This window comes from Branchiostoma belcheri, unplaced genomic scaffold, assembly GCF_001625305.1.
Source record: "Branchiostoma belcheri isolate BF01 breed outbred unplaced genomic scaffold, Haploidv18h27 scaffold103, whole genome shotgun sequence".
In the NCBI taxonomy this organism is placed as follows: Eukaryota; Metazoa; Chordata; class Leptocardii; order Amphioxiformes; family Branchiostomatidae; genus Branchiostoma; species Branchiostoma belcheri.
In genome coordinates, this window is record NW_017802414.1 from 336,607 (window position 1) to 360,350 (window position 23,744).

General features: G+C 39.9%; 2 protein-coding genes across 2 annotated transcripts in view; one reads left to right on the plus strand and one right to left on the minus strand.

Annotated features, from left to right (window-relative positions):
- The first annotated feature begins 3,453 nt into the window (after nucleotides 1-3,453).
- LOC109475185 (neurexin-4-like) lies at nucleotides 3,454-7,208 on the plus strand. Its single transcript, XM_019775761.1, has 5 exons — nucleotides 3,454-3,577; nucleotides 4,718-4,861; nucleotides 5,306-5,460; nucleotides 6,576-6,711; nucleotides 6,937-7,208. Exons 1-5 carry the CDS (start codon nucleotides 3,454-3,456, stop codon nucleotides 7,101-7,103), a joined length of 726 nt encoding a protein of 241 aa, XP_019631320.1. The 3' UTR covers nucleotides 7,104-7,208.
- An 8,828-nt stretch (nucleotides 7,209-16,036) lies between these two features.
- LOC109475190 (polycystic kidney disease protein 1-like 2) overlaps nucleotides 16,037-23,744 on the minus strand; it is a 44,563-nt gene continuing 36,855 nt past the window's right edge. The window contains exons 22-24 of the mRNA XM_019775771.1: nucleotides 17,949-18,114; nucleotides 17,289-17,636; nucleotides 16,037-16,857 (exon numbers count right to left, since the gene is read on the minus strand). Of these exons, the coding sequence (XP_019631330.1) occupies nucleotides 16,037-16,857; nucleotides 17,289-17,636; nucleotides 17,949-18,114 (1,335 nt within the window). The remainder of the gene's footprint in view (nucleotides 16,858-17,288; nucleotides 17,637-17,948; nucleotides 18,115-23,744) is intronic.

Consider the following 23,744-nt stretch of genomic DNA (forward strand, 5'->3'; position numbering starts at 1 on the left):
ATCTTATAATTCATCTATAGCAGCGACACCTGTGCTGCAATGCAATTTGAACCAGTCAGAAATGCCCTAAGGAAGATGACAGACGGTCACCGAAACGCCGTCAAAATAAGGAATTTAGTTGTGTTAAAATAGTCTCTTTTATCTGTGTCTTACCAACCTGATAAAACTTCACGGATGAGGAGTCTTACTTGACTTCTGTCATGTAAAAAAAGTACTTATGTCAATAAAACAGAACTAATTGCGAAAAAATTAGTAATAATTTTTGTCATTCCTGCCTTTAAATTTTGATGAAGTATTCTACGTCATAAGAATTTAGAACCGGAACAAAAAAATAAACAAAATGTATTCATTCTCCTCAATCTACTTGTATATTAAGGAGCAGAATGTAAAAAGTAACAAAATATGCATTGCAACGAGAAACATGTCTTATCTTCTCTCCCCTTTGATGTAGAATGGCGGGGAAATGTTCCTTAGCCCTGGTGATAATGGTGATACTTGTTGGACTTCTGACAGACCAGCCCGGCGTGTTGTCTGCACCAGCGGAACCTGACCCAGACGGTAATGAAAACTTCATTTCATATTGAAATTATCCATTTCATTTTTCTGGAATATGTATAACAAATCGCTTTAAAAGCCTTTATCCCCTATGCAACTTATCATTGGAACAAGGTGACCCTAGAAGATCGCCCGTTCAGCCTCCCCTTGTTTAGAAAAAAAATTGATTAAAACTGTACGCCCCTCCCCCATTACTTACCTTAGTTCCGGTCCCCGTTACTCCTGCGCTTTACTTACACGTTTTCGCCTCGGTACACACAGTCTAAACCAAACTTTTTCTCTTGTTATTTAGTTTCAAGTCCAGCTTGTTCCTGTGGTCACCCATGTGAAAACATTACTCACTTTATGTTACACTGCCCTAGCTACACTCAACAGCGAAATATCCTTTTTCGGCAACTTGAAAACACTGATTGGCTTTATTACTGACTTGGACGATCTTTCAGATGATATTATGGTACATTTACTTTTAAGGTTCTTCTTTTCTCTCAACAATGTACAATATTCAAATTTTACAACATGTACAGACATTCTTGGTAGAACCCATTCGTTTTTGTAATATCTGATCAATCCTGTCAGCATTTATATACATATATCTGTTTCACTTGTTCATTGATTAATTGTTGTAATTAATATCTATATGCTAATTCTTGCTTTGCTAGTCGTATGTGTTATGTATTGTCTGGTGACGACATGAATATAAGTGTAACTTGAGTGTGTCGCCACCAAGTCTTGTCACTAAATGTTTCCATAAAATATAAAACATTTCCTCAACCCGCATGTTAAGCCTTAACAATCTACTTGACAAAATTGGACAGCAGCTTATAACTTCTTTATATAGTAGATTGTACTTGTTGTTGATTCTTGACTATTGGACATAACCCAGGATTTATTCTGACTGTTTCTTATGCCAACTCGAAATTGTAGGAAACTTCCGGAATGCTCAACAGGAATTCATGACCAACCTGAATACATTACGGCAGACAATGGCTGCTTTCAAAGGTATGTCCGTTTATATTTTTTGAAAAAAAATATTATTTTTTATTTCCTATGTATTAATAGTATATAGTATAGTATAATCAGATTTTCTCCTTTTAAAATTGGAGATTGTCCTGTACGAATTCTCACTTGTGTTAGGACAAATTGGAATTCTTATCTCCCCTAAGAGACTCTAGAATCCTAGGAGAGATTGGAATTCAGGTATTTAGATCCCAGTTCAGTAGAAGAAAAACTTTCATTCCAGCCGCCCCTAGGGGAGATAGGAATTCTGCTATACCGCAGTGGATCATACTTTAGCTGCCGTAACATATGATTGGAGATCAGAGGGGATAGAAATTAACTCTCAACAGTACACCTTCCCGGACTGATAAATCTGTACACCTTGGGTCCGCGCGGACCCCAGAACAATTTTTAGAAATTATCAACATGCTACCGGCTCAATTGTTTTGCAAATTGATGTGTGAACCTCTTAGTCCATATTACGCACAAAAATCATACATTTTGACCTTTTCCTATTTGTTGGTGAAGAAAAGACAAAAAGCAAAATTACCCTATTTTTAAACCCTATCCAGACCGAGTGGTCTTTTGAGACCCACGCCAACTTTAATCCGAGATAGCGTCTGAACGGCTTGAGCTAGAACCTTCAAATTTGGTGACCTTCCCTAAAATGTATCTGGAAAAAAAATTATATTAGTTAAATGAGTTTATGATTTTTTGTGTTGCCATGGCAACGGGTTTCTGACAGGTAGTTTTGTTGGAAAAATCAGTGATTTTGGTTAAAACATAAAAATTTTCTGGGTTTTACGTTAAAAAACACTTCATTTCTGATATTAATAATATCTTACATAATAAAAGATCAGTTAAATCATTTAATATTCATAATATGTGCTAATTTGATGACGTCATCGATGAAAATCCAATATGGCGGACCATATCATTAGCTCTGAAGTCATATGACGTCATAATTCCATAAAAGTTGTTAGAATTTAATTTTATTATTACACAATTTTCTAAAATTGGTGGCCATACGATAAGTGCATGAAAAACATGTGTAAACGGAAATAAGAAAAATAAAATAAGAACGTCAGTGTATCCATTACCATCGAAAGCCGGCTGGGGTCCGCGCGGACCCCAAAAGAAAATGAGATATAAAAATTTTTAGTAAGGGGGAAACTGAGTTTTCTGCACTATATTGAGAGACAACTTTGTGGGTGACAATACCTGAAATTTCAGAAAAAAATCTTTAGAAACAAAAAAATATATTACAGAATATATAGTGTTGAGGTCCGCGCGGACCCCAGGTGTACTGTTTAGGGTTAAAATGGTAACCTTCTCATCATCTCTCTCTGTCTGCTTGGAGATTAAAAAGGATACAAACAGGGATAACCATGGTCTCTACCCGTATACTCTTTGATTCTCTCTCTTTATCTCTTTATCCCTTTCTGCTTCTTCCCTCTCTACTCATACTATCTCCTTTTTTCTTCCCCTCTTTATTTATGTTTTAAATACCAGATTATTTGGCATCTTTTTACAGATGTGCTGAGTACCCTTCAAAAGCGAGTCCCTACACTTGACAGTCGACTCCTTACCCTTGAGGGTAGGTTTAAGGAGAGGGAGGAGCGACTTGATCATTTGGAAGACACAATGGACACTGATATTCTGGACAATCGAGTTCTCGCCCTTGAGAGTTCGGTTAACCAGAGCAAAGAACGACTTGACCATATGGAGAACACGATGGACGCTGATATTTTGGACAGTCGAGTTCATGCTCTTGAGAGTTCGGTTAACCAGAGCAAAGAACGACTTGACCATATGGAGAACACACTGGACCATGATACTCTGGACAGTCGAGTTCTCGCCCTTGAGAGTTCTGTTAACGAGAGCAAAGTACGACTTGCCCATATGGAGAACACGATGGACCCTGCGATTCAGGCTCTAGATGAAAGGCAGGACAGCATGGAGATGGTCCTGGATACAACCAACGAAAACTTGGAGGCGGCCCTTGAGGCGATAGATGAGTCTAGAGGTAAGACTTAAACGTTGATACAGACACAATACAGTCGATGCACGATAAAATGTGATAAACCTAGCAAATAAACTATGCCCATGCCTTGCTTAAGACAAAATACGTTTTGTATAATGATTATGGGTTCACCACACCACGAAGTGGTGTGGTGAAACCATATTGCTTTTTCTGATGTTTCTTCTTCTTCTTCTCCTCCTCCTCCTTCTCCTCCTGCCATTTTTTAAATGGATTCAGCTTCTTCATTTTAGGGCCTAAGGTCCTGAAATTTGGTATGGAGGTACAGTGGGCAAATACCCCTAGGCGTTTTTTTAAATTATTGTGATACAGGCTTTTAGAATGGTTTTATTTGAGTTTTTTGGCTGTGTTATAGCAAATGTATTACTGTGTTAGTTTGCCTTGTTTACCACGTTTGGGCATGAGTCATCACAATGGAATGCAGGGCATCAACCAATAGGCATGCAGCTTTCCTCTATACTTCTTGCTGATTGGCTGTTGGGATTTAACTTGATTAACACCTGCACAGAAGCATTTCCATACTGACAGTATGTCTGTATTCAAGTGTTTTGGTAGGTATTTCAAGCTTTCCTGCTCCAGCATTGGAATGCCGGGCATGGACGTTTTTTTTTATTTTGAAAATCAACAGTTTGCATTATGCAATTAAAAATCCTAACCAATAAAGTAGGGAATAGCTATCCAACTGTTGTTTTAGTTGTATTTTACTTCATATTATAGTTATATCAATGTAAATCATTGTTTTCCCTTGTGTTTCTCATTCTTTCCCTGCCATGTGGTAAAATGTGGTGAACCCATCGCTGTATTTGCTCCAAAGCAAATATTGGTCTTTCTAGTTTAATTTGCATTTACCCACCTAGCCAAGGTATTTTAGCACCTGGAGGGTTTAACACCCACCAATTTATTCGTCTTGTCGACTTGCATATGAACAGTACACTTAATCTCCAAGCAGATTCGGTGGGGCAAGGGGACTTTATATTGGCCTCCTGTATCCATTGGCCGCCTGTATCCAACGTCCGGCGAACGTTGGATACAGGACTGGCCAATATAAAGTCCCCTTGCCCCACCGAATCTGCTTGGATATTATACACTGTCGTTATAATCATTACTGTCTATTTTCTCAAATAGATACACAGAATGTACCGTCCAGCTGCTCGGAAGTAGCTGAAACAGTTGGCATTGATACCCAGGCGTTCTACTTAATCGACCCTGACGGACCAGGACGTGGGGTTCTGCCGATGGTTGTTAAGTGTGGCCGGGACGGACAAACAGGTTAGACACTCATGCGCTGACACAAATGTAACTATTAAACCTGAGTAGATTTGTAGCCCTGTTATGTGGTGACTATAAATTACACACGCGAACACACACACAAACACACACACACACACACGCACACACACACATACACACAAACACGCGCGCGCGCAAACAAAAAACACACACAGCACACGCAAATACACACACACAAATACACACAAACACACACACACACACACAAACACACACACACACACAAACACACACAAACAAACAAACACACACACAAACACATCAACAAACCAACACATGCTGCTCAGGTAAAAGACTAAAATAAGTAACCTTTTGGAGGTGAGGAGGCTGTTTTTAACTGGAATTGTATCGTTCATTAAGACCAAAAAGAGGGTTGATAATATAACTGCAGTCTAATGTTCAAACGCTTCGTTACAATTTCAGCTGTCACCCTGATCGGCCACAACAGTGAGACACGCACATATGTGCATGAGTTTGAGAATCCCGGTTCCTACTCCAAGGATGTGGTATACTGGAATAGCATGGAACAAGTGAGGGCTCTGGTGGACCAGTCAAGTCACTGTAAACAGTACATTAAGGTACTTGACATGTTGCTATGTTTACCGAAGGAAAACATATTGTTTTACTCAGTTTCTTCCTCTTCTTCTTCTCCAAACAGTGACCTATGAACTGACCAATGACATGATTTGTTGACGTCTGTCACCATGTTGACTGGTGTTGGGTTAAATAATGTTGCAATTTTATGGTCAGCTCTGCTCCAGTCCTAATATACTCGTAGTAAATGTATGTGAATGTGTTTAAGAAAGAATTAAAAGAACAGGCAATGTCCAAAGGTAAACATTATGCATTTGCTTTGCAAATGTTACTATATAGTTTATAATGCCATTTTAGACATGCCAGAGGTTAGCATGAGATTAATGTATAACCTACGTCTGCTCTAACTCCTACCACCCTGCCAGTGTGTGTCAGTAATACGCAAGTTGAACAATGCTGGATGCACTTTCCAAGTAAAGGGTCACTTTTGCAGTCGGGCCCCTGCATTCGGTAGGTCGTGAGTTCGATCTCCGGCCGAGTCATACTAAAGACTTCAAACATGTTACATACCGCTTTCTCTGCTTGACAAACGGCATTTAAAAAATAGAATGGGATTTAAGCACACACAGCTACCAGTGGACTAGCCCCCTACTGTAGTGATTGCACTGTGTGGCCCGAGGGCTTTAGAAACGGAGATGGGCGCCGCTATATGCGATCCTGGCCATTCTAATGTTGCGGGGAGGACTTTAACTTGTACTTTTTAACCCTGGTCACTTTTGAAGCATAGGCCACATGTACAGATGGCAGTACTCCATGCATATTGATATAGATATGGAATTTCAAGAGTAGATTTGGCATTCCAAGACAGAGATTGTTGGGGAAAATTGTGATAGTTTTTATCATATGCCACCCTTTGTTTAACATCCCAACAAGAGGTAGGACAAAAAACTGGCCATGTGATTAGAGGTTCACGAGTTCCCCCAACAACCTTTGCTTTGAGAGTAGGCTGGAGGGAGATCTTACTAGCCAGAAGTCCATGGATAAGAATGATACAGTGGCCAACATAATATATTACGTCTTACTGTATAATGATACTTATTACTATGTTTGATATGACATTAATAGTGGTATTCTAATTTGTGCTAATATGTACCTCCAGTACGAATGCTATAAATCAGTGATCTGGGAGTCGACTTCCAGACCCTACGCCTGGTGGGTGACTTGGAACGGTCGCCAGGCTGACTACTGGGGAGGTGCCCAGCGTGGGTCTCGCAAATGTGAATGTGGGCGATGGCGTAAGTTTAAGTTATATAATATATAGCTACAATCTGCATTGTTAGAGCAAATTCAGGACATAACGTTGGAAAAACAAACACTGTACAAATTCTATATTTAAGCACACCTAAAATGTTGCGCAAAAGAACGCGCAAATGGGAAAACAGAAAGTTTTCGCATGCTTACAGGTGTGCGTAAAGAATGTAAAGTAAAATTGAAGCTTTTTATTGATTTTTCCTGCACAGGTCGCTGTTCCAGGTGCAACTGTGACTACAATGATGGCAGGTGGCGTGCGGATTCTGGGTACCTGTCATACAAGACTGACCTGCCGGTCACCCAGCTCAGGTTTGGCGATACTAGTGGTAGTGAGAAAGGCTACCACACCCTGGGGAAACTTAAATGCTACCCCTGAGTCTATAGCGAATAATTGCCTGCCTGTTGAAGACATAAAACAGTGCAGAAGGCTTCACTGAAACGTATACCAGAGTGCGGTGCAGGAGTGATATGAATAAATTAATTACAGTGTGGTTTTACATCTTGTATTTGACTAATATAGCTTAATTAGGATGACCAAGTTTGTTGGTATTTCTGTGTGTTTTATTTTTGCACTGTATTTTTTGGTTTAATGAATGGATGAATGAATGAAGACCTTTATTGTACATTTGTGTTCTACAGAACTAAGTACAGGTCGCATGGGTGCAGAACATGAACATAACATATATATTTTACATACATATGGACATATAGGAATGTAAATAAATGTCTAATTTCTATTCTTTTCGGCTTCATCTCGCTTAGTATTAATTGTATGAATATATGCGGCTGTGAGATTACTTAGAGTAGGTTTATCAAAAGTTAAAAGGAATACAAATTTCTCTTTACTAGTCAAATATTTGAAGTGGGGAAATATACTTAATACATGGCTAAAAAATATGAATCTATCTCTACTATACAAGGGGCAATCTATGATGAAATGTATTTCATCTTCTATTTGGCCTAAACTACAGAATTGACAGGTTCTTTGTTCTAGAGGAGTGCGGTTATGTCTTCCTGATTCGATTCGTAATTTGTGACAACTGATTCTTAGTTTTGTTATGGAGGACCTGTGACGTATGTTTGCTAAGTTGAGATATTTTATTTTATTTTATTTTATTTAATGAGTATATAATGTTACAAATAGGTTTGGTGTGCCAGTTTTTATGTTTGTTGTAATTCCTAAAAGTTGCACTGCATTTTGACTGTTGTTTACACTTTTTCCAGCTGTGTCATATATAATATTGAGTTTTTATACATACCGTAGTTTAAACTATTCAAAACAGAGCTATCCCTTGAGAAAATTGTGTGCCTGTAACATGGATCGTTAACCATTGAAGGTTAACATTAGTGATTGGTTTGTTATAGATTATTAAATTTAATGCAGTCAATTTCATGTATGTTGTTTAATTGTTTTAATGTGTCGCAATCGTGTGATATATACACTACATACATTCTAAAAAAGATTAGTGCTTAATACAACTCATTAACCTAATGTAAACTTTTAACGCAATGCTTTCTTGGTGACTGTTTATTTGCTTGGCTCTACTTAAATGTGTTTAACTGGTAGTAAACTGGTAGGAAAGGTAAATTTTCTTAGTAAAAAAAAAAACCTGAAAAATCCTGTCTGACAGACATGTTTAGCATTCTCAGTACTTTTGCACAGTAAAATACTTTCAACCAAACCGTCATAGTCCTAATAGATGAGATTGATCTCTGAATTGTGAGAATAAATAGCGTATTTTCCATCCTTGTTTCTTAATTATGGCTTTATCAACACCACGTAGAACAAAATCTAACCACAGAAAACCTAAATCTGAAGAAAAAAGGCACCAAAATATTCTAACTCTGACGCAATAGCCTGCACTGAGTGCAGGGGCAGTAGATAACTTAGCCTTGGAAGTCATCACCTTAGGTGTGCAAGAACGTCACTTTAAAGAGTGTCTCAGCTAAAGTGACGGCAGGACAAAGAGACACCACCTTGGAGTGGATTTCATTAACATCTATGAATCAGATGGAATTAGGTCAGTAAACGAAATTACGATTAAAAAAGCATTTTTGGTAATGCAATAATGATTTTCAATGAAGCGCTAATAGGCTCCTAAATTACACCCTAGTTCACATTATGCCTTTTTTAGCCTGTGTTTACACAAGCTCTCTGCCGGGGGTTGCATAACACCAAGATGGGGTGGCTACCGTCGGTCGACCGGAAGCCAAAAGAGATATAGTAAGGCAGTTTTAAAGTAAAGTTATTTTTTGAGAACGTTATTGTTCTGTAGCTGTAGGTGAATGCGGACTGCCTTCAAACAACTAGGCGTGGGGTCGTGTGGCATAGCAGTAACATGTTCGGCCCAGGCCCAAGAGATCCCGGGTTCGAATCCTGCCCGGTGTCACCGATCTTGTGTCCTTGGGAAAGGCACTTGACACTACTTACCTCACTTCACACAGGTGTAGATGAGTGCCTAGCTTCGGCTAGGGACATCCCTCAGATAGGACATTAAATGGACGTCCCCTGTTTGGGAGACCTACACCTCGCGCACGTAAAGAATCCACCACACCTATCTTAAAGAGTAAATGTGATATTCACCTGTTGTGTAAATCCTTTCACAAATGTGGTAAATCTTTATAAAATAAATGAAATAAATCTTCACAAATCTGTGTGGTACAAAGACAGAGGGAGGAGGGTTCGACAAACAGCCAGCAACTTTAGAGGGTCTGAAATAGGTATATCTGAAGACTTTCCTAAGCAAATCAGGCCGTCGGAAGAAGACCTACCTGTGATGAGAGAAGCAAGGAAGTCTCAACCCCCGATGTTTGCAGTTCTCAAAGTTGACCATTTGTACATTGACGGTGATCTCTATAATGGACCTAAAGCAAGCCGCCCATACGTAACCCGCTGAAAGTAACTGTCATAGACTACTCTTATTTTGTACAATGATAGTTTTCTAAGTGTATTTAAAGTGTAATTATGTGTCTCAATATGTTATGTGTGCTAAATAGGACAGTTGGTCCTGTTTTGCTTTTCTCAACTTCATGTGTATATGTATTTGTAAATGTGGCTTACTCTAGGCAAAAATATGGTGTGAAAGAATTAGCACTACCCATAACATGAAATTAGAATGTGTCCATCCATGTAAGAGGTTTAAATGCTTTATTGAAAGAACGAAAGATATTTTATATGGTTAGGGATGAAAAATTTCATATCTTTTATATGCAGGAAACCTTTTCAGTAAAAAAATTGTGAAAAGATGTGAATTGAGGAGAGAAAAGATTTTTTTTCACATGGGTCAAGACATGGCAAAGAGGTCATTATTCTGTTTAAGTCCTCACTTACTTATGACAGAAAGGACTGGCACTCTGACGTACAAGAAATATATACAGTTGCAAATATTAGATATCAACAAGAGAATTTCAGTTTAGTTAATGTATATCCAGGTCTGTGAGTGAGTAAGTAATGTATATGCCCCAAACTATACAGCCAGTCAGCTTATCGTGTGGGAGCAAACAGAGGGAAGGAAGAGAAGGGATAGAAGAAAAAGAACAACCTTCATTGACACCCTAAAGCGGGATTCTGGGCTTAGATGCATCATCAAAGCAGAAATCCACTCACTGATGGATAAAGACCCCATTATCTCCCGTGTTGACATCTCTGATCCTTTTTTAAGGTTCAAGGTACTTTAATTACTTTATCAGAGTTCTGGTCGTTTCGGTGGCATAAAGCTATGCGCCATCTTGCGACATGAGCGTGCACTACCATAAAGACCAAGGTTTGATTAGGACTATACTCTTTATGAATTCACCATTAAAAAGCCAAAGTACGGTGATGCATAAAATGCATAGCGCATCGTTAGTTTCCGTTTTATACGACAATGATTTCCAGATTACTATTTGTTGAGGAATCAAGGAAGAACTTAGTCAATTGGCCAGTAGGCCTTCAGCTGCCTTTGATTCTAAGATTCAATAGATTCAAGATGGATTTATTGGTTCTTCGCAGTTAAAAACTACTGAATTGTAAACCAATTTACAAAACATTAGTATATTAAAAACTACAGGTTTGCAATCAATATAGGCGTACGATTAACAAACCAATAAAAATACATGTTCCATACATTATAAATTTCCTGGACAACATTTGATACAGAAACAGTGTACTACATATTAGAAAAACAACAGTCAGGGGTTCAGTCCATAGTTATTGAGGAGCTGGACCATAAACGGTATGGGCGAGTTCTTGTATCTATTTGTTCTTGCTCTCGGACAGTCTAGCATCTCGCTGTTTCTAGTACTACGGCCAGTTATTTGTGATCTCTGTGGAGGTAGCCAGTCTCTGTACTCTGACCGCACAAGTGTCCTAGCAAACTTCACACACAACAGTTCTCTTCTCTCGGCAAGTGATGACAGTCCGAGGTGTTGTAGTGCGTTGTCATATCCTGTGTAGGTGGTTCCCAGGATGATGCGGCAAGCCCGCCTTTGAACACGCTCAAGGCTGCGTTCCTGGGCTTTAGTGAGGGCAGGAGTCCAGGCAGGGGCTGCATACTCCAGGATAGGTCTAATATATCCTGTGTAAATGGTTGTGAGGTCACTGTGGGAGACGTTGAACCTCAGACTACAAACAATCGGATTCCCAGTTGTGCTGCTATTCCTCGAATTTTTCTGTGCAATCCAAGATCACGTTTCACATTCTCGTCTCTAGGCGTGCAGTTACCCTGTAAGAGACGTTATCTGTGAGGGCAAAAAAATCAAAACCACCCTAATAAATATAAAGCGGAAGGAATTTCTCTGCCATATGGTTGACGTTAAGGCCTTTGGCTGACAAAATGTTTTTCAAGGATATCATTCTAGACATTTTGGGTTCATCTGTGATAAAAAATCAACAAGTCTATTGCAGGGTTTATAAAAAGCCACAAACATTTGAATAACGTTCAGGATGAGGGAGCGGATCGGGGGCTCTTACAGGCCACGACCTTACTATAGAGGGAGCAGATTCAAAAGGCAACCACTGCCTTCTGATGAATGTAACAATTGTGGGGGAAAAGGGCATTGGGCGCGGTCCTGCACTAACCCGACAAAGAAATAGTTGAGTGTGATTTATACATGGGGTATTCGGGGAAATATTCCGGACATAACTTTTGAGTTGGGATTTCCTGATTCGTTGTGATTGTAGTGTAGCAGGCTTGCTGTATTTTGATATGCCCTTTGTGAAAGTTTGTAACGCAGAGGGTCTTTGCTGATGTATTAAGGCCGTGGGAAGAAGACTCCTACCTGTGATGAGAGAAGCAAGAAAGTCTCAACCCCAGAAGTTTGCAGTACTCGAAGTTGACCAACTGTACATTGATGGTGATCCCTATGATGGACCTGCAGCGAACCTCCCATACGTAACCCGCTGACTGTTATAGACTACTATTATTTTGTACAATGATAGTTCTTCTAAATGCGCCGCAAAGTGTATCTAAAGTGTAATCATGTGTCCCCATATGTTATGTGTGTGCTAAACAGGACAGTAGGTCATGTTTCAATTCTCTCAACTTTATATGTACATGTATTTTGTAAATGTGGCTTCCCTCAGGCAAATAATGTTGTGTGAAAGATTCAAAACGATCCGTAAAATGAAATTAGAATGTGTCCATCAATGTTTTGTACATATAAGAGATTTAAATGCTTCATTGAAAGGACGAAAGGTATTAATTTGGTTAGGAATGAAAAAAAAGTTGATATTATTTATATGCAGGAAACTTTTTCAGTAAGAAAATGTGAGAAGATGTGAATTTAGGCTTGGGGAGATAAAATAAAACGTTTTTTTTTCACATGGGTCAAGACATGGCAAAGGGGTCATGATTCTGTTTGACCCCTCACTTACTTGACAGAAAGGACTGGCATTCTGATGCACAAGGAAGATATATAATTCAGTTTAGTGAATGTATAAATTGTATATGCTCCAAACTATACAGCCAGCCAGCTTATGCTGTGGGAGCTAGCAGAGGGAAGGAAGAAAAAGGGGTAGAAGAAGAACAACCTTCATTGACACCCTGAAGCGGGATTCTGGGCTTAGAGACATCACCAAAGCAGAAATCTACTCACTGATGGATAAAGACCCCATTGTATCCCTTGTTGACATCTCTGATCCTTTTTTTAAGGTTCAAGGTACTTTAATTCCTTTATCAGAGTTCTGGTCGTTTCGGTGGCATAAAGCTTTGCGCCATCTTGCGATATGAGCGTGCACTACCACAAAGGCCAAGGTTTGATTAGGACTATACTCTTTAAGAATTCACCATTAAAATGCCAAAATACGGTGATGCATAAAATGCATAGCGCATTGTTAAGTTATGTTTTATACGACAATGATTTCCAGATTACTATTTGTTGTGGAATCAAGGACGAACTTTGTCAATTGGCCAGTAGGCCTTCAGCTGCCTTTGATTCTAGGCGTGCAGTTACCCTGTTAGAGACCTTATCTGTGAGGGCAAAACATCAAAACCGCCCTAAAGCAGAGGGATTCTCTGCCATATGGTTGACGTTAAGGCCTTTGGCTGACAAAATGTTTTTCAAGGATATCATTCTAGACATTTTGGGTTCACCTGTGATAAAAAAAATCAACAAATCTATTGCAGGGTTTATAAAAAGCCACAAACATTTCAGTAACGTTCAAGATGAGGGAGCGGGCCCTTCTAGACAGTTAGGAGAGGCTCTTACAGGCCACGACCTTACTATAGAGGGAGCAGATTCAAAAGGCAACCACTGCCTTCTGATGAATGTAACAATTGTGGGGGAAAAGGGCATTGGGTGCGGTCCTGCACTTACCCGACAAAGAAATAGTTGAGTGTGATTTATACGTGAGGTATTCAGGAAAATATTATTCCGGACATAACTTTTGAGTTGTGATTTCCTGTTTCGTTCTGACTGTAGTGTAACAGGCTTGCTGTATTTTGATATGGTCTTTGAAAACGTTTTTTACGCAGAAAGGGTCTTTGCTGATGTCTTAAGGCCGTCGGAAGAAGACTCCTTCCTGTGCTGAGAGAAGCAAGAAAGTCTCAACCCCAGAAGTTTGCTTTACTCGAAGTTGACCATTTGTACATTGACGGTGATCTCTATAATGGATCCAAATCTAACCTCTCATACGTAACCCGCTGACAGTAACTGTCATAGACGACTATTATTTGTATAATAATAGTTCTTCTAAATGCACTGCAAAGTGTATCTAAAGTGTAATTATGAGTCCCCATATGTTATGTGTGTGCTAAACAGGACAGTAGGTCCTGTTTTAATTTCCCCAACTTCATGTGTACATGTATTTGTAAATGCGGCTTACTCTAGGCAAAAAACATAATGTAAAAGTTTTTAACACGTCCCATAACATGAAATTAGAATGTGTGTTCATCAATGCAAGAGGTTAAATACTTCATTTAAAAGACGAAATATATTTAGATGGGTAGGGATGAAAATATCTGATATAATTTACATGCTGGGAACATTTTCGGTTAAAATATTCGAGAAGATGTGGAATGCGGATTGGGGAGAGAAAACTGTATTTTCATATGGGTCAAAACATAGCAAAGGGGTCATGATTCTGTTTAACCCCTCACTTACTTATGACAGAAAGGACTGGCATTCTGATGCACAAGGAAGATATATAATTCAGTTTAGTTAATGTATATACTCCAAACTATACAGCCAGTCAGCTTATCGTGTGGGAGCAAACAGAGGGAAGGAAGAGAAGGGATAGAAGAAAAAGAAAAATACAAATGTTTGATATGGACTAAAATGCCAAAGTACGGTGATGCATAAAATGCATAGCGCATCGTTAGGTTATGTTTTATACGACAATGATTTCCAGATTACTATTTGTTTAGGAATCAAGGAAGAACTTAGTCAATTGGCCTTCAGCTGCCTTTGATTCTAGGCGTGCAGTTACCCTGTTAGAGACCTTATCTGTGAGGGCAAAACATTAAAACCACCCTAAAGCGGAGGGATTCTCTGCCATATTGTTGAAGTGAAGGCCTCTGGCTGACAAAATGTTTTTCAAGGATATCATTCTAGACATTTTGGGTTCACCTGTGATAAAAAAAAACAACAAATCTATTGCAGGGTTTATAAAAAGCCACAAACATTTGAGTAACGTTCAGGATGAGGGAGCGGGCCCTTCTAGACAGTTAGGAGAGGCTCTTACAGGCCAAGACCTTACAATAGAGGGGTAGATTCAGAAGGCAACCACTGCCTTCTGATAATTGTAACAATTGTGGGGGAAAAGGGCATTGGGCGCGGTCCTGCACTTACCCGACAAAGAAATAGTTGAGAGAGACCTTCAGGCAGTCAGCATGAGCTGGAAGGAAGCCTGGAGGCTGGCTGCTGATAGAGGAAGCTGGGCTGCTTTGACTGCCTCATGCGTCACGAAACGCGGGAGCCCCTAAGTTATATGACGGTGACATGCTTGCGCGTCTTACCATATACAGATACGTAAAGCAATACTATTGAATAATTTAAGCTTTCAACTCAAACCTTCCGCAAATAACAATCTTATAATACAAACGGTGTAAAAGCAAACAACAATGTTTAAAACTGATAAAACAAACCATGTATGTATGTATGTCGCGGCTATTACTTAAATGTCTTTAATTTGTTTAAATGCATCAAATATTTTTAACATATTTAGAAGGTAAATGTACAGCGTTGTCTTTATATAATATATTGTGTTAATATATTCATAGCTAATCTTTCATGTAAATATTGATGAGCATTTGCAAGTCATAAATATCTAACGTACAGTATCCTACAGCGTTGAAAGTTTCACTGTTTATTTTGAATTAGTAATCATTGTTGTTAGGCTAACTTTAATTGTTTTCGTAATAATTAAAAATTATTGATTACTACCATATAAAGCAAACCTAGATGTTACTTACATATCTATTGTAATATTTATATAATAGATATTATATAAGAATATACATGATATTTTTTATCATTGTTGAAAAATTGAACTTCGGTATATACGTATTTCTTATGATGTGCAGCATGCAATAATGAACACGATATTTTAAGTTGACATGTAATTGTGTATTAACCCCTACTTAATGTATGCACACTTATAAAGTATAAGGTGTAATTGAAGTATGATATCTCACACGCATCTTTACAATAAAATAGAACTTACAACATAATAGATATGTCTATGAATAATGTCATTGTAATTACTTATAGCCAGTAGTTTTTAAAAGTTTAAAAGTAATATACTACCCGGTTGGGCATTTGTTTGGAACTTTGGCTGAGATATAAGAGAGGCTGTAACTAGACCTATATCTCTACACAGCAAATACGAAGCTAAATCCTGTGTGGGTCATTAAGTTCCCAAAGCATACACGCAATTTTGCCCTGGTTTTTGTTTGGATCGGGAGTTTGTACTTCAGCATTGGTTCTATCCATCGTTCTCTTTCCTACCGTAACGATAGTACAGCCTGCGTTACCCACAGCTACCGAAGTAGTATCCCTGATGAAGTTTACTATCTGTAAGTTTTCTGTCTTTGGATCTAGACCTTCCTCTGTGTACACGTCCATAATAATAGTCATGAACATACTCAGTAATACAAACTGCATCATGAATTGGTACGAGAAGAACATAAGTGGACCAAGCATTGTGTGGCCCTCCACGATAGCATCGAAGTCAAAACTGCCCAACATCATGGTACACAAACTCCCCAGGCTGGATAATATGTTCTTATAACCCTGAATCTTCGTACCAAACAGAAGGTTACCCATTAGAGTGAAAGCCATTAGGACGATGCCAGCGATGACGCAGAACTGCATCACGGGTTTGAAGGACTTTTTGAGGGTCATAGTCAGAGACAAAACGTGCGAGTTGAATCGAAGAAGTTGAATGAATTTCAGTGTAACACAACAGATGAGAAAACCTAACAGGTACGTGTAGACTCCGTACCAGTTGGCTGCACTTCTGTAAAGCTCAAAGACAGGAGATGCTCGTTGCTCGGCCGTCTCATCGATGATGAACTGAGCTTTCAGGTAGACGCCGAGGGTGGAGAAACCGATGAAAATGACTAGAAGCTCAACCCAGCTCCAGAACTCACCCAGGTACTGGATCGGACGTGAGTGGATCTTTTTGGCTAAAATGACAGAATAAACAAAGTGTTATTGTCGTGTCTTTGTGGTTGATATACTACAGAAGTAAGATTTTTTTTTCTACATTAGACAATCAGGGTACATTGGACCTTCCTTGAGCAGAAACGCTGGACAACATAGACTTCTAGGCTATTTTGACCAATAGCCGACGTCCAGTAACGTCACGTGACCCGGGTGATAACTCCCTTACATTCTGCAGAAGCCTGCAGCTGGACAATCGAAAATTCGATGCACTTTTTTAATGTATTGGAACATTTTTAGCTGTACATAATAAAAGTATAATGTTTTCTTGATGTATCACTAAAATGAACAAGATTTTATGGACACTAATACTAAACTATGGGAGAGAGTGAGTGAGTGAGTGAGTGAGTGAGTGAATACTATTTTAAAATCAAAAGGGTCCAATCAAACGTAAAGGAAAACCCAGCCAATAATACTTTTTCACCTTCTTTTGCAGTAAAGAACACCAAGAACATCCCCATCAAAACTCGGAACGCCAGCAGGAGTAGGGCGTCCCGCTGAATCAGCCGCAGAGTCACAACTTCTCCACTGGTGAAGGCAGCTCCGAGCGGCGTGAACTCTACCACGATCGTGACCACGGAGAACAGGTTGGCGTGTGGGTTGTAGAGAATCAGCTCCACAAACACGGCTCGGGTCCGCTCGTCCAGCCAGTTGTGCTGCTGTAAGAACGTCGCCGCTGCTTGGCTGGCCTCCGGTTCCGTTCCAAAAGTTGTTGAGTACCCACCCTCGCTGAGGTAGGTGCCGTGTTTTGCGACATGTGGAAAGCCTTGAAAGACGGAAGCAAAAACAATGTTCCAAGTGTGCATGGGAAGAACTGATACATTGTGGGCTAGTATAAAATCTGTTGGCCCCTGACAAAACACGTGTTAAGACATCCCTAATTTTGTTTCCTTACAAAGGATTAACATAATTCCTATCTAGTACGTGACTTAAAACTCTATAGGGCAGCAGAACTTTAGGAATCCGTTAAGTGTTTTATTAGGAATCTTAAACTGCCTGCTCAAACTGCAAGGTTAAAAAAACGAAAGGAAAGTAACTCATACTGTAAAAAAAAAAACTTTTTAAAAATCTCACTTACTGTCGCTGACAGAAGCAAACGTGTATTTCCATGTCGAATTTCCTGTCAGACACTCCCCAACTCCAGGCATGTCCAACGTTATATTCCAGTGGGAAGGACACGTAGTTGGTTCCGTGGAGTTGGAGGTATCATTAAAGTTCGACGTATCATTTTGTGGAATCCAGCCCTGTAGTATATATATGGCAAGAAATTGGACATAGCAAACCATGGTGCATTTCAAAACCTAACAGAAAACCTAACATTGAATGATATTGCACCCAGGGGAATTCACTGGTTTTCAACCTCATTTCTTACTGCTGCCCTGCCTAACACCCAACACAAACAGCTTGGCGCACTGTTGTTACGTTTGTTACATGTTTGTAATTGCAATTCCAGGAAATGTAGACAGGTGGCGCAAATGTCACACTCTCTGCAGCTGGGCTGTCTTTTCTTCCATGCAGGCACTGTATAGAAAAACATGACATGCATTTTCAACTGCTGTCTAACATCTAACACCATGGTCCATTAGGTCCACATGTGGTTATCTGCATCTGGTAGTCAGGGATCCTTGTACTGTTAGATTCTCTTGTTAGCTTTCTATCAACAAACTTAACAGTCATTGACTAATTGTATAACACTGTCTGACCAAAGAGATTGGTCTAAGGAAATCCTGACAAGCATTTCTTACTGCCTCCTAACACCCAACAGACAGTGTTGCTCAATCTTAAATTTTCTGTTAGAAACCTAACAGGGAATCTAACAGTATGTAATGTCATGTAATTTATATTCAATTTGTAATTGCAGTTCCAGGAAGTGTAAATAGGTGGCGCAAATGTCACCCTGTCTTCTCAACTAAGGCGCACAGATAGAGGAGCAGGCACTGAGGAAAACATGCAGATAAAACATGACATGCATTTTGAACTCTTGTCTAACATCTAACACCATATGTTTTATATTTGTTGTTAGAAATCTAAGAAGATAATCAGTACAAGGACCCCTGATTACACTGTGAAAAAGCAGGGCACACATTCTGAACCACTGTCTAACATATAACACTATTAAGCGCACCACATGTGGTTATCAGCATGTGGTTACCCCAGGGATCATTGCAATGTTACATTATCTTGTTAGGTTCCTAACAAAAAACTAACACACAGACACTGTGAAAAAGCAGGGCAGACATTCTGAACCACCGTCTAACATATAACACTATTAAGCACACCACATGTGGTTATCTGCATTTGGTATCTCATGCATCCTGCCTCTAATTAAGAACAGCACGGGCTACCCTAGTAGGGCTACCCATGCATTGCAAGCACTGTTAGATTCCAATCTCCAAGCAGAGGTCGGTGGGAAAGAAAAGTGATAGGAAACACGGAAAAAAACGTCAATATTTTTGTAATTAGAGCCTGAATGGAAATGAAATTTAGCATGCTAGTAGATTGGTATTTAACATACCGAACCTTGGTCTTTTTGGCCAACATAGATGTCAAAAATGATTTTAATGGCAAAAAGTTCTATTTTAGGCCAAAAATCGATTTTAGAAGAAACTTTGAATTCAGAGGTCGATGACCGCGGGTCACTGATCAAAGTGCATCGGAACACGTTCTATCACAATGTCCTTGGTGTAACTTCTTGCATAATTTGGCCCCGCCGAGCAGGTGTTTCAGTAGCCTCCATAGCATGCCAAAAACTGGGGATTTTGGGTGTCTTCAGGGTCTTTGGAAGCTTTTATGTGCTATTTTCTGATTGCATATAGACAACATAGCCGGCCTGGTTGAATTACCGTTTTTTAACTGGACTAATCAGAAAACAGCCCAAGACCGCCCAACCCCCAGTTCTATAAGCCTGCTATGGAGGCTATGGTTTCAGATCAAAATTAAAAATGCACTAAAAATGAACTAGCTCCTGATTTGATAGAATATCATGAGTATAGTGACTTAGGCTTGTTGTTGTTAAAACAAACATAATTTTGACGGCCACTTTTTTTTATCTGCTTTTTTTTTTGTGGTTATCTGTAACTATTTGTCGACGTCGTAATCTAATCCTGGATAGTGAGCGAGTGAGTGTGTGTAGGGGAGGGGGGTCTTTACAGTAGAGTTGTTTACATATCAAGACACATGCTGTCGGTTTTGTCAGTTTTAATCTTTTTCTTGATAATGTGATAAGTATGGTTACCTATACCGAATTTTGACAGCTATTTCAAGGCTAAGAAAATATTGTGAGGGCTTCAATATACTGCAGGTGAAGAAATATGTGAACGCTGTTTTCACTAAATTTATGCCGTGAGGCGTCATTTTCAATTTGTGTTCTCCGAGCTTGTGAACTATTTTTACTTCCGCATCATAGACATCTTGGTGGAAATTACGTGCATCATTTTGTTACAATGGCGGCTTTCACTGTGGGCGGCTTTGGTCTGTCCAAAGCGTGAGAAATACACAGTAGCTAGAAGTGGCTTTCGCTGGTTCACAATACAAAGAGCATGTTGGGGCTGCGGCTAATCTCCAAGCAGATCTTTAGGTGGGGGTAAGACAATATGAAATTGGCCAGTCTGTAACCATTTGGGTGGGGAAATGGTTACAGACAGGCCAATTTGATACTGTCTTACCCCCACCTAAAGATCTGCTTGGAGATTAGCTGTGGCTACAAGTTTTGCTCGAGATCCTGTGCCGACCCCTAGGCCAGCAATGATAATATTTTCCTTACATTCTTTACCTTTTTTTCCTGATTTTTTTAACTCCATGAAGTAAACTGTTTGGTGGGCGCTGTAATGTTTCTGAAACAAGTCACCGTGAGATGTCACTTACCAACTGAGTGAGTTGGGGGCACGTGCCACCGGAGCCTGGTATCCAGTCTGATTCGTGGTCGGGGCCGCAAGAGCTCTAGCCTGGTTACCAAACCTATTATAGCTCCCGAGTCCTACATCCTCTCCGCAAATAGGTAAAGTCATTCCTCCCACGCTCAGTACTAGGCCACACCAAGTAAATTTTATGGATGACGTCCTTTGGAGACCCTAAATCTAATGCGAGAGGGCGAAAAAAAAACAAGAAGGGTCCAAAAACAAGATGCCTAGATTAGAAATATACTAAGAGACGACAAATGTTAGGACACAAATTGAATGAGGTGACACAGTGTAACAAGTAAGAAGTCTTTTATTCAACATCAAACAGCAATAAATCAGATGGAACAGCAGTTGTCGTCCTGTCCTGTTTCTTTCACATTTTTGCAGGCCTGCAGGAACAAAGCATAAAAGGCCAAATTAGTTGCTGATTAACCCTTTGCATGCATTACTACATTTCTACCTGTGCAAAATAGTCTATAGGAGCGTAGATAATTAATAAAATAAAAGGATGTGGACTATTGTTCTAGCTTAAACAGTATTGAACAGAGTGTCAAAGGTACATGTATGTACATGTATAGTACAAAGGTACACATGGACCCACCTGACACTGTTCTCTCACTAGTCTCAGTTGTCATCTTCTTCTGTCTCCTCCCTTCTCCTCTTCATCTTCCTCTTCCCTCTTGTTCTCTCAGTCACCCCAAGGCTCTGGCACACCTACAGAATAACACAACAGGAGTAATGAATTTACAGGAGTAATGAATTATCCTTCTTATAGATTGTGTTCTTAGACCTTTAAAAGTTGGTCAACATGGGCAAATCTAACTTTAAACAGTTTGAGAGAGAAAGAATATCAATAAAGGTGGAACAAAACAAAATATGTTTAGAGCTTGTACAATGTATTTTACATGTACATAAGCTGCTTGTAATGTATTTCAGTTGGTAACAAATGTATGCCTACCTGACAAACAGGATTTATTGACTGGTATGCAGCCGTCTTCTCTGCTGGTATGGGCAGCGTTTCCTCCTCACCGCAGTTCCAGCACACCAAAGGCAGCATCGTCTTCATCACCCCTGACTTCAGTCTGGCTGAATAGTAGTACTGTGCTACTGGTGAAGTGCATGTCACTGCCCTAACATGAAACAGGTGGAAAAATATATGGAACAATAGTCAATTGTGCTAAAATCCAACTCTTCAGAAAATACTAATTTTTTTGTCAACATAAAGATTTATGTTATATGTTGTAGTTAAATGTACGTCTTTACTGTCCCCAAAGTGCCTTAAATTTAAAGCGTAATATTCTACAACAATCCATATCAAATGTACCTCATTACTCACCTGTTTACAAAACAGATGTCATGTAGTGGGTGTGTCTCAGTGATCCAGGCCACTCCACAAGTGTACATCGATTCTTCTTTCAGACCATCTAGCTGGGTCTTCTGTTTTGTTGTCAAAGCTTTCAAGCTGTGAATCGTTCTTGGTCTTCGACAGTCCAGACACATCACGATGCCTCTTGTGTTCTCTGCCGATGGATTGAAAGGCATTCCATGACCAGTGGTTCTTGATGCATTCAGGCTTGGCCTGTGGTTTTCTGAGGTGTCCGTTCCATACACCTCATGAAACTGCTTGAAGTGTTCACCACTTGCATCTATCACAGGATCAGGGAAGTTCTTGAGTCTGCTGAACATTTCAGGAGGAAGTCGTGGTTTTTTGCAGTACTTGCATGCACTGTTTCCACATTTCTTATTGAAAAGAAATAGTGCCTGGAAATGCAGCAATGCTGCATGAAAGCCAGCAAGGTCCTTCTTAGCTTGCATCTTGACTTTTGTTGTGTCTTCTTTCGTAACTGTTTGGTCGATCAGTAGGATGAGATTCCACATTTCCTCAACTTCATCATCTGTGGCAGGGTCAACTGTGGAAAAAGGCTCACCCTTTAGACACAGGCGTTGGAACAGTTCATTGAGCATGGCGCGAACCTTTTCTGTGCTGGCAACCACAGCCTCCTTGAATGCAGGGTATTTCTGTGACAGTGCTCTTGCATCTTTCATGCTGTTTACACCCTCCATGAGCTTCTCCATCTCTGGTGGCAACTTTTCACGCATAATCCCAACAGCCTGCAGGGAGAGGTTGATGATACTCATGATTCTTTCTACTGGGTTTCGAAAACTGTTCTGGGGAGCTGTCCTAGCACAGACAAGCATGTCCAAGTCGAGTATCACAAACATACAGATCAGCGACACTTGAACACTCATATAAGTCACTCTATGATCAGGGCCTCCATCACTGTACTGTAACAGGATTGGTAGGCCAAGCTTTCCAGCCTGGTTCAGCACATCGTATAGCTCCGTCTGATGTCTGATCGGAGATGAGGACTGGAAAGTGGCGTCCTTAAGAGCGATGAAAACTTTGCCACGATAGAAGGAGTCATCTGCACTTTCTGGGACATCAGACACAAGGATAACACTGGGTGTCAACTTCAGCTTGGTGAAATCATGGTCTGCAACTGCAAATGTTGTATTCTTTGCCACTAGTACAGATTTCCCACGATCCACTGCAGCAACAGGGAAACCTGGTTCACCTACTTTGATGGCATGTTTGTCATCAAGAAAAACGACAGAACATGATTGCCTGAACATGACAGCAAACTCTCTGAAGTACCGGAATACCGCAGCTGCATAGTGGCAATCTGGATGATCATGGTTCAACTGCCTACTCTGCACCATGTATTTCACTCCAAGTCTTCCGGTGTAGCGGATTGCTCTGTCAACAAATGCGTTTTTGGGCCAGAACTGCAGGCTGACCCACGTTGAAGATGGTACCTTTGCTCCTTCTGGAAGCCTCTTGAAAACCTGATTGATGAAGTCTGGGACAGACAGTGCGAGAGCCATGTGGCAAACTTGACCATGCCTTCTGTCGTCCACTGTTGCTAGCTGCATCTCTTCTATGAACTTTGTTGCTTCATCCCAAAACTCTGCGT

What these genes read in the sequence shown, in the direction of transcription:
- LOC109475185 (XM_019775761.1), top strand. Translation starts at nt 3,454, where the DNA reads ATGGAGAACACGATGGACCCTGCGATTCAGGCTCTAGATGAAAGGCAG. An exon ending in GGCGATAGATGAGTCTAGAG is followed by an intron (nt 3,578 to 4,717) that starts GTAAGACTTAAA and finishes TTTCTCAAATAG; the next exon opens with ATACACAGAATGTACCGTCC. An exon ending in TGGCCGGGACGGACAAACAG is followed by an intron (nt 4,862 to 5,305) that starts GTTAGACACTCA and finishes TTACAATTTCAG; the next exon opens with CTGTCACCCTGATCGGCCAC.